Here is a 12,500-nt window from a genome sequence, read left to right as displayed (position 1 = left end):
TTATAGACTCAAAACCAAACAAAGATAAATGATAAACTTTTGTTATTTTAGGGACCTAAAACCAAATGAATATAAATGATAAACTTTTGTTGATTTATAGGCCTAAAACAAAGATAAATGATAAACTTTGTTTCTTTATCTCAACAAAACAGGACAGGGGTAAAAGATAGTCCCAAAACAAAACAAGGATGCCAGATACACTTTTGTTTCTTTATCTCATCAAGACAGAGGGAAAAGATAGGCCCAAAACAAAACAAGGATGCCAGATACACTTTTGTTTCTTTATCTCATCAAGACAGAGGGAAAAGATAGGCCCAAAACAAAACAAGGATGCCAGATACACTTTTGTTTCTTTATCTCATCAAGACAGAGGGAAAAGATAGGCCCAAAACAAAACAAGGATGCAAGATACACTTTTGTTTCTTTATCTCATCAAGACAGAGGGAAAAGATAGGCCCAAAACAAAACAAGGATGCAAGATACACTTTTGTTTCTTTATCTCATCAAGACAGAGGGAAAAGATAGGCCCAAAACAAAACAAAGTTAAAAGATAAACTATTGTTTCTTTATCTCATCAAGATAGGGCAGGTGTTAAAGATAGGCCCAAAACAAAGATAGAAGATACACTTTTGTTTTTTTATATTATGAAGACAAGGGGAAAAGATAGGCCCAAAACAAAGATAGAAGATAAACTTTTTTTTATATCATCAAGAGAAGGGGAAAAGATAGGCCCAAAACAAAGATAAAAGATAAACTTTTGCTTTTATAACATCAAGACAGGGGAAAAAGATAGACCCAAAACAAAGATAGAAGATAAACCTTTTTATTATATATCATCAAGATAGGCCTAAAACAAAGATAGAAGATAAACTTTTATCTCTTTATTCCTTCCGGCCAGACACGGTCTGTTACAATTCTAGGGGGGGGGGGGGGGTTTGAATGAAGACGAGGGATGGGGGAAAAATATACAGGGTGGTCCAAAAGTAGGCGGTCAGTAAAATACTTACATTAACTTTGAGATTCCATATACATACAATTCTATTTATATACACAATTATTGCATTGGCAATTAAATTTGATTGTGAACCAAAATACAAAAGAAAATATTATAACGTATGTAAACCCATTCTACATACTGTCCACCTACTTTTGGGCCACCCTGTATGATCGAAATAATAGAAAGGGCTCTAGTTCAGTAGCGCCCGTAAGGGTGGTATTTGGAGTCTGGTTAATATCAATATTGAGTTATCGGTTAATAAAAAGAATTATTATTATTATTATTACTTGCTAAGCTACAACCCTAGTTGGGAAAGCTGAATGGTATAAGCCCGAGGGCTCCAACAGGGAAAACAGCCCAGTAAGGAAAGGAAATACGGAAACTACAAGAAAAGTAATTAACAATATAAAATACTTTCAGAACAATAACAACATTAAAATAAATATTTCATATAAAAACTATTAAAACTTCGAAAAACACAAGAGGAAGAGAAATAAGATAGAATAGTGTGTCCGAGTTTACCCTCAAGCAAGAGAACTCTATCCCAGGACAGTGAAAGAGGTAAGAAGATATTTAATGTATGGATGAACGAGGTTTTTATAGGTAATTTTCCAAAGTTAATTTGTAAAGTCTCTGTGTATGAGAAAGACATTTTATAAAAAAAAAATAAAAATAAAAATTTCTATAAATGTGACAGAATGACACTGAACTATATAATAGTTCAATTATTTCATGGAGAGAACACCTTTAAGTTGTTTCCTAATTCATTTCAATAATGACATTGCTACAGTAAAAAGAAAATTAATAATCTCATACTTTGACATAACACCAACACGTAATCATTTCAAAAACATATCAGGATTATAAGCTGCTATTATAAACTTCTAGTTCTCTTGTCATACACTTAAAAAAACGTGATTTTAATCGAAAATTCTACGTGAAAAATACACTGTTCTAAGCTGTATTTCAGTAAAATACAGACGACTCGTAAATGCCTGGATACATGTATTCCAGAATTTCTACCGTTTTCATCGCAAATTTTTAACAATGTAGGAAGTGCTACAGCATCTGCATCCTTTCCTTTTGCTGTCTAGGATTAAAGATTCTTTGGAGCCTTTGTAGGGTGACGGCCAGATCCGTAGAAAACGGGAATATTCTGAACTGTGGCCGTCGTTCTAAAAACGATTTTGGAGGGAGAAGCCAACTTAAAAAACCCACCTAACCTATGCTAAAAGCCGTGTCCTTACCCAGGGGGACTGCGCCCCCCCCCCCCCCGGACCCCTCTTACACAACATATTTAAGATCCGTAGACCATTTCCAAACGTTTTTATTCTATACAAGATAACAGTCGGAGCCATAATAAGCAAATTAGGGCGCTTGGCCGTAGCGCTACAAACTACCCGATTCTTTGCTATAAAATGCACTAAAGTATGATTTTCTGACAGTTTACCCCACCTCAGGTTTTTTTTTTTTTTTTTTTTTTTTTTCCGGGAAGCTTATAATATGACGAGACATAATTACGATCTATAACTGACAGGAAAATGTCTGTCACGCTACTGTATGGATTAGATTCTATTTAATAAGCCTTAATCAAAGTGAACTATACGTGCGGACGAAGGTCTGACCTATATTGAGTCTTTTACTAATAAGATAATAAGAATAACATCAAAGGTTTCCTTCGATTCTCAAGGCATTATTAAAATTATTAATAAATCATTATTATTATTATTATTAATATCATTATTATTATCATTATTTACTAAGCTGCAACCCTAGTTGGAAAAGCAGGATGCTATAAGCCACGGTCTCCAACAGGGAAAACAGCCAAGTGAGGAAAGGAAACTAGAAAAAAAAAATAATTGTTTTAAGAACAGCAACAATATTAAAATTAAAATTATTATTATTATTATTATTATCATTATTATTTGCTAAGCTGCAACCCTATTTGGAAAAGCAGGATGATATAAGCCACGGGCTCCAACAGGGAAAACAGCCCAGTGAGGAAAGGAAACAAGGAAAAAATTAATTGTTTTAAGAACAGCAACAATATTAGAATTAATATTTCCTATATAAACTATAAAAACTTTAACAAAACAAGGAGGAGGAGAAACAAGAGAGAACAGTGTGCCCGAGTGTAGCCTCAAGCAAGAGAACTCTAACCCAAGGAAGTGGAAGACCATGGTACAGAGGCTATGGCACTACCCAAGACTAGTGAACAATGGTTTGATTTCAGAGTGTCTTTCTCCTAGAAGAGCTGCTTACCATAGCTAAAGAGTCCCACTATTCCTTCTCGCTTCCTCATTTAAAGGAATCATTCACGATAATGTTTGGGATTGGAGTTCAAACCGCGCTCACGGTTTGATCGATTTCACTAGTAAAATGACCTAACTATCCTTATAAGCTAGGAATTGCGTTAAATGGGATCCTTTCCGGTTTATTTATTTCCTTGTTTCTTTTCCTCACTGGGCTACTTTTCCCTGTTGGAGCCCTTGAGCCTATAGCATCTTGCTTTTATAATAATAATAATAATAATAATAATAATAATAATAATAGTAATAATAATAATAGTAATAATAATAATAGTAATAACAATGATAATGATAATAATAATAATAACAATAATAATAATAATAATACTTATAATAATAATTATAATAATAATAACAATAATAATAACAACAAAAATAATAATAATAATAATAATAATAATAATTATAATAATAATAACAATAATAATAACAACAAAAATAATAATAATAATAATAATAATAATAATAACAATAATAATAATAATAACAATAATGATAATTATAATAACAATAATAACAACAACAACAACATCAACAACAACAACAACAATAATAATAATAATAATAATAATAATAATAATAATAATAATAATAATAATGCAGGCTTGTGCTGTAGCTTGGTTATGTTGCTCTGAAAGTGTTCCATCAGATAAACGTTGGTATCTAAAAAAATATATTAGGAACTAATTTCCGTTGCATCCGGCAGCCACGCCCTGTTATGATAAAAGTTACAGTCTCCTATTTTCACGCTAGTGACAAAAATAGCCAAAAGATGGCGTGCTACAACACGGGTTAAATAGACTTTATGCATTGGTCTCTTCAGGGGAGAACAAATGACAGGCAAATAACTATTGCACTGTAATTGTTCAGTGGTTACTTTCCTCTTGGTGAGGGTAGAAGAGACTCTTTAGCTATGGTAAGCAGCTCTTCTAGGAGAAGGACACTCCAAAATCAAACCATTGTTCTCTAGTCTTGGGTAGTGCCATAGCCTCTGTACCATGGTCTTCCACTGTCTCTTGGGTTAGAGTTATCTTGCTTGAGGGTACACTCGGGCACACTTCTATCTTATTTCCCTTCCTTTTGTTTTGTTAAGTTTTTATAGTTTATATAGGAAATATCTATTTTAAAGCTATTTCCTTTCCTCGCTGGGCTATTTTCCCTGTTGGGGCCACTGGGCTTATAGCATCCTGCTTTTCCAACTAGGATTGTAGCTTACCAAGTAATAATAATAATAATGATAATAATATCATATGGAGTTGCAAGAAAATACTTACATCTTCACACCATGGGACTGCTTGGCTACTTTCAAGAATCGGTCAAAACTTTTCAGGAATCGTTTCAAACTTTTCAGGAATCGTTTCAAACTTTCCAGGAATAGTTTCAAACAATGTAGGAATCGTTTCAAACTTTTCAGGAATCATTCCAAACTTTCTAGGAATCGGTCTAAAATTTACAGGAATCGTTCCAAACTTTGTAGGAATCGTTTTAAAGTTTCCAGGAATCAGTCTAAAATTTACAGGAATCGTTCCAAACTTTGTAGGAATCGTTCCAAAGTTTCCAGGAATCAGTCTAAAATTTACAGGAATCGTTCCAAACTTTGTAAGAATCGTTCCAAAGTTTCCAGGAATCAGTCTAAAATTTACAGGAATCGTTCCAAACTTTGTAGGAATCGTTCCAAACTTTCCAGGAATCGGTCCAAACTTTGTAGGAATCGTTCCAAACTTTCCAGGAATCGTTCCAAACTTTGTAGGAATCGTTCCAAACTTTCCAAGAATCGTTCCAAACTTTGTAGGAATCGTTCCAAACTTTCCAGGAATCGGTCCAAACTTTTTAGGAATCGTTCCAAACTTTTCAGGAATTCATCCAAGGTACGTTTTGCTCCACTGTAATTGGCTTAGTATCTCTGATCGTGATAAAGGCAATATATCTTTTATAACAAAACTAAAGTAAAGATTTTTTTTATTTTTTAAGTAAATCAAAGGAATAAAAAGCAAACAATAAACAAAAGAAAAGAGAGAATAAAACCAATAAACACGAGAGGAGAGAAATCCTTTGATTAACAACACACAAAGTCCATAAGGGCTTTTCTCGAGTGTTGCACCGTGGGTATACGACCCTTAAGAGCACGACGAGAGCCTCTTGCAACGACTGAGGGACGAATGATCTAACATATGGATTCTCCTCACTTCAGACACAGAATTATTTAGAACAATAGGACGGAAAATCATTCAGAAATTGAGCTGAAAAAAAAACAAACTTTTCATTTGCTTATCCTAAATATTTAATTCGTATCTGGAAAATATTAATTTATTTAATTTCTTATATATTAAATTCTTTTCTCTATAGAACGGTTTACTAAATTTCATCCTTTACATAGGCATGAAAGGACAAATGGGTCTGCTCCTTCTATTTCCCCGTCTCTTTCAACTTTCCTCATAATTAATAACCGACCACTCTCAGTTGAGGACTATATTTTCTTCTTTCGACCTTATCAATTCCACTGTATACCAGGGTCGGCCGCTCGAGTCAACTCTCTCCATCTATTCCTAATCCTTGTATCTTCTCCCACCCCTATCCGTCCTCGCTCCATCCACAGACCTGGTCTTCCCACACCTTAAACTCTTCCTTCTCATCACTGTCATGTTCTTAAGTCTCATGTTCTTAACTCCCTCGATAGGTTACATCTCAGACTAGCTTCCCTAGCCTTCTTTAAATTACATATAACACATATTCTTATATCCTGTATTTCCCTCATTTAGTAGTGATATTCCAGTATTCCATCTTACTATCCTCATCTAGGTTCTTTCCAAGTCATATCTACGACGAGCTTCCCTAGCCTTCTTTAAATTACATATACAATATATTCTTATATCCTGACACTCCCTTCTTTAGTAGTGATATTCCAGTATTCTATCTTACCATCCTCATCTAGGTTCTTTCTAATAGTCACATCTCCGATGAGCTTCCCTAGCCTTCTTTAAATAACATATACCACACACTCTTATATTTTGACTCACCCTTCTTTAGTAGTGATATTCCAGTACTCCATCTTACCATCCTCATCTAGGTTCTTTCCAATTGTCATATCTCCTATGAGCTTCCCTAGCCTTCTTTAAATTCCATATAACACATATTCTTATATCCTGTATCTCCCTCATTTAGTAGCGATATTCCATTATTCCATCTTACCATCCTCATCTAGGCTCTTTCCAATAGCCACATCTCCGATGAGCTTCCCTAGCCTTCTTTAAATTTCATATAACACATATTCTTATATCCTGTATCTCCCTCATTTAGTGATGATATTCCAGTATTCCCTCTTACCATCCTCATCTAGGTTCTTTCCAACAATCACTACTCTTTCCTCTCAAGTCCCCAAGTTTATGCCCCATATAGATGGCCACGGGAAGAGAGGGGACTATCTCTAATCCATCCCACCAAAGCAACGCTTATCAATCACTTATTAAATTGTCCATATTTCTTTCAAAAGTTATATCTACCAAAATCTGCCATTATTAGTACTTTCCCTATCCTTTGTTCCATATGAATTCCTTCACAAATATGCAAGTATTGGAAACTGCTATGTGGTATATGTCATCATAAGAGATAGCACTCAGTGACGAGGTAACAATAGAAATTGAAGGTAGGTGTAATTGCATGAATGAATTAGCCGTAGTAAATAGTAGCAAAAAGATTTTTACCTTATTACCAAAGGATGTGACAATATTGATCCGCTTAAAATGACTCATGAACAAATTATAAGGGGAAGTAGAAATGGGAATAAATTTAGCAACGAATAAATTTAATAGTTACTTTAAATAACTTAAAAAATCCAGACGCGCTTCCCTAGCCTTCTCCTTCGCATTAAATATACCACACATTCTTCTTAGATCCTGATTATCTCTCCTTACCAGTAGTGCTATTCCAGCACTCCAACTGACCATCTTCATCCCGGTTCTTTTCAACAGTCCCTCTTCTTTCCTCTTAAAACCAAAACCACTGTTCTCTAGTCTTGGGTAGTGTCATAGCCTCTGTAAAATGGTCTTTCACTGTCGTGGGTTAGAGTTCTCTTGCTTGAGGGTACATTCGGAAACACTCATCCATTTTATTTTTCTCCTCTTGTTTTGTTAAAATTTTCGTAGTTTATAAAGAAGATATTTATTTGAATGTTGTTACTGTTCTTGAAATACTTAATTTTTACTTATTTCTTTTCCTCACAGGGCTATTTTTTCCCTGTTGGAGCCCCTGGGGTTATGGCATCCTGCTTTTCCAACGGGGGTTGTACCAACCGTGTGTCACACGATCGTACATAATTCATTTTGTATATATTATGCTTGTATCTTCGCTCTTCCCTCGCACTAAAAAGAACCAGAATAAACATGTCTGCGTTTCCCCTATGTAACATTGTCTGTCTTTCGAACATGAAATTTCCTGTTGCCTTGAGGTTTTGTATATAAAGGAGAATGTTCTATAATAAATTAACTCAGTTGCTTTCATACTGCCTTTGAGTTCACAACCTTCTCTCGGCCCGTCACAGGGTTGTAGCTCAGTAAGTAAGTAAGTAATAATAATAATAATAGTAATAATAGGAATTCTCCTTACCTCCTCCATATGGAGTCCTGCTTTATTGAGTGAATCCATAAACTTCTTGCGCCACGCCTCGTGCTTCGAGGCCTTCTTGGCGCTGGCCGACAAGGAGCGGTTGACGCCGCCCGAGGATTTCTCGTCGCCGTCGTCCTTCCGGGGCCCGCCCACCACGCCCGCCCCCGCCAGCTTCTTGGACGATCTGGACGTGTCATCGTAAACGAGGACGTAATCGATTCTCCTCCTGCCGTCCCTGAAGAAGGTCGTGGCATCTTCGCCCTGGCGTGAAGGGGGAGGCCCCAGGCCTCCACTGCTTCGCCAGCTGTCTGAGTCCCCGTGCTGTTGGGAAGAGAGAGAGGGATAGGTTATATATTGTATATATACAGAGAGAGAGAGAGAGAGAGAGAGAGAGGAGAGAGAGAGAGAGAGAGAGAGAGAGAGAGAGAGAGAGAGGTTATACACTATATATCCATAGAGAGAGAGATAAGTTATATACTCAATATATATACAGAGAGAGAGAGAGAGAGAGAGAGAGAGAGAGAGAGAGAGAGAGAGAGAGAGAGAGAGAGAGAGAGAGAGAAATATTTTGGTAAGAAAGTGTCTGGAGATTATATATATATATATATATATATATATATATATATATATATATATATATATATATATATATATATACATATATATATATTTACACACACACACATATATATATATAAATATACACATATATATAGTATATACACATGTATATAAATTTTCCATGTCTTTAAGCTATTTAAAGATACACATAGTATTATTAGTATTATTATTATCATTACTTGCTAAGCTAATCTTAAAAGTAATTTTTCTCTAGCTTTCAGAGGATGAGCCCATTGCGAAACGCCCTCATTTTTTTAAAGATGGCTAAGTTAACGAAAGATTTGATGAAGTAAAATCTTCACCTTAAACGACAAAAGTAGCAACACATAATCATGAAAATCAAACAGTGAATTTCTATATATTCACATCAGGATTATGAAAAGCATTATCAAATATATAAATACATTTAAAAAGTAAAATACATCATACAAACGGAAGTGTATTCTAATAAAGTCTACAAATCATCATTGAAAACTATTAATACATCATTTTCTGATAAGATATAAACCATATGCCAAATAAAATCGTCATAGTTTGCAACATATATCGTAATTCGGTTGCAAAATTCATCAACAACAGGATGCTAATAGTCGGTATTTACATTGCAAGAATGAATCACATCAACTCTTCTAGGAGAAGGACACTCCGAAATCAAACCGTTGTTCTCTAGTCTCTGGTAGTGCCATAGCCTCTGTACCATGGTCCTCCACTGTCTTGGGTTAGAGTTCTCTTGCTTAAGGGTACACTCGGGCACAGTATTCTATCTACTTTCTCTTCTTCTTGTTTTGTTAAAGTTTTTATAGTTTATATAGGAAATATTTATTTTAATGTTACTATTCTTTTAAAATATTTAATTTTTCCTTGTTCCCTTTCTTCACTGGGCTATTTTCCCTGTTGGGGCCCCTGGGCTTATAGCATCGTGCTTTTCCAACAAGGGTTGTAGCTTAGCATTTAATAATAATAATTAATGGGAAATAAATCTCTGGTTTTAATTAATGATTCGAAAACCTGACCCCGATTAACTAAAGGAGATTAAAGGGTTAATGGGAGTTAATTAAAATGAATGTCATGTGTTAATTATATGATCCTTTACTAATATCATGTGAGCTTACCATGGGTATGAATTTAGGAAGGAATGCAGCAATGGGATAGTCATAAATAAAAGGTCAAGATTAATCGGTGAGAGAGAGAGAGAGAGAGAGAGAGAGAGAGAGAGAGAGAGAGAGAGAGAGAGGTAAACTCTCCTATATAATAAAGATCAAGTGATTGGCTATGTATGTATGTATATATATATATATATATATATATATATATATATATATATATATATATATATATATATATATTGTTATTACTAGCTAAGCTATAACCCTAGTTGGAAAAGCAGGATGCTATAAGCCCAGGAGCTCCAACAGGGAAAATAACTCAGTGAGGAAAGGGAACAAGAAAAAATAAAACATTTTAAGAACAACAATATTAAAATAAATATCACTTTATAACCTATAAAAACTTTAACAAAACAAGAGGAAGAGAAATAAGATATAAGATAGAACAGTGTGCCCGAGTGTACCCTCAAGCAAGATAACTCTAACCCAAGACAGTGGAAGACCATGGTACAGAGGCTATGGCACTACCCAAGATTAGAGAACAATGGTTTGATTTTGGAGTGTCCTTCTCCTAGAAGAGCTGCTTACCGTAGCTATAGAGTCTCTTCTACCCTTACAAAGAGGAAAGGGGCCACTGAACAATTACAGTGCAGTAAGAAGAATTGTTTGGTAATCTCAGTGTTGTCAGGTGTATGAGGACAGAGAAGGAATACGTAGAGAATAGGCCAGACTATTCGGTGTGTGAGTGTATAGGCAAAGGGAAAATGAACCGTAACCAAAGAGAAGGATCCAATGTAGTACTATCTGGCCAGTCAAAAGACCCCATAACTCTCTAGTGGTAGTATCTCAACGGGTGGCTGGTGCACTGGCCAACCTACTACATATATATATATATATATATATATATATATATATATATATATATATATATATATATATATATATATATATATATATATGTATGTATTCAAAGCTGTACTAGTCAGGGACATCCATACTAGGTTGGTTTGCGGTGAGAGATCAGACTAAAGTCTCCCACCATCACCAATCTGCACTGGCCAGCGAGGTCATGAAAACTGGCCAAACTATAAACATGCATTTACATGTCTGAGACCTTTGTCCTGCAGTGGACCAAAAACTGATGCATTTGCTGCTGCTGCTGTTGTTGTTGTTGTTGTATGTATGTATGTATGTATGTATATACATATATATATATATATATATATATATATATATATATATATATATATATATATATATATATATATATATATATATATTAAATGCAGCAGTTTTTAGTCCACTGCAGGCCAAAGGGCTCATACATGTCCTTATTCATGTCTGGAGTTTGACCTGTTTACATCACTACGCTGGCTACTTCAGAATGGTGATGGTGTGAGACTAGTTTTATTTCTCACAAGAAACCATTCACGAGTGGCCTTTAAAGCTTTAAAAAAAGACCTGGAATAATGAGAAGTAATGAGGTTCACAGGTAAAAAATAGGAGACTTTTGTAACACGCCTATTAATCAAAACATGATTTCTAGATATGAGTTAAACAAAGTTATCATTACTTTTACATTAAAAAAATATATTTACTCTTGATAAAAAGTAAAGCAAATATCGCTTGCTCAATCTTTAATTAATCAGGGTGTGCATACAGAGAGGCACAAAGTATCTTTCTTTCTATTTATATATATATATATATATATATATATATATATATATATATATATATATATATATATGTGTGTGTGTGTGTGTATATGTATATATATATAATATATATATATATATATATATATATATATATATATATATATATATATATATATATATATATATATATATGTGTGCATATATGTGTATATATATATATATATATATATATATATATATATATATATATATATATATAAATATATATATATATATATATATATATATATATATATATATATATATATATATATACATACAAATATATATATATATACTCATGACTTTAATCAATGTAAATATCAACCACAATGGCATCTAATACCGAATTCTATCTTTGAGAATGCATATTCTCTGGAAATTCATTTATGATAAATCCTTCTACCTGGGCAAGGATTCGAACCTATGCCCTGACCAGAAATAAGGCCTAAAAGGTTCGAATCCTTGCCCAGCCAAAAGCATTTTATCATAGATGAGTTTCCAGTGGATATACTGTACATTTTCAAAGGTAGAATTCGGTATTAAATGTCTTTGTGGTTGATATTTATATATATTCATCTATGTATAAATAATGCACACACTTTATATATATATATATATATATATATATATATATATATATATATATACTATATATATATATATATATACATATATATACACACATATATATATTATATATATATATATATTATATATAATGATACCAATAAAATATATATACTAACATAAAAAATACGTTTATATTTACATATTCATATATATATATATATATATATATATATATATATATATATATATATATATATATATATTCAATGTTTGCATACAATATTCTAATAGATTGTTCTCAACTTACCTGATGATGCAAGGACACCTGTACGTAATCACAAGCATCTTGCCAAAGTTCCCTGAAGACTTCAGTGCCACTAAAAGACGTTCGTGTCATCCTACAAATTCTATTCTCTTAATCTCTGTCTGTGTCCACATTGTTCAATTTCCTTATAATTTTCCCCACTCCTCATCTTCATAAAATACACCCAGTTCATATCATTAGTGAAACAGAATTTATAATTCAAGTTAATAACATATCTAAATTCACTTCACTCTGAAATATCAGCTGGATAAGAGCGAATTTGACGAGCAA

General features: G+C 33.5%; 1 protein-coding gene across 1 annotated transcript in view; it reads right to left on the bottom strand.

Annotated features, from left to right (window-relative positions):
• Positions 1 to 12,500, bottom strand: part of LOC137648494 (anoctamin-7-like) — a 193,639-nt gene that overhangs the window by 82,962 nt on the left and 98,177 nt on the right. The window contains 1 exon segment of the mRNA XM_068381412.1: positions 7,909 to 8,229. Coding sequence (XP_068237513.1) covers positions 7,909 to 8,229 — 321 coding nt within the window.

Source organism: Palaemon carinicauda, chromosome 10, assembly GCF_036898095.1.
Source record: "Palaemon carinicauda isolate YSFRI2023 chromosome 10, ASM3689809v2, whole genome shotgun sequence".
NCBI classification, from domain to species: domain Eukaryota; kingdom Metazoa; phylum Arthropoda; class Malacostraca; order Decapoda; family Palaemonidae; genus Palaemon; species Palaemon carinicauda.
Note: the sequence above shows the minus strand (reverse complement) of the source record. Positions and strands in the feature narration are given on the sequence as shown.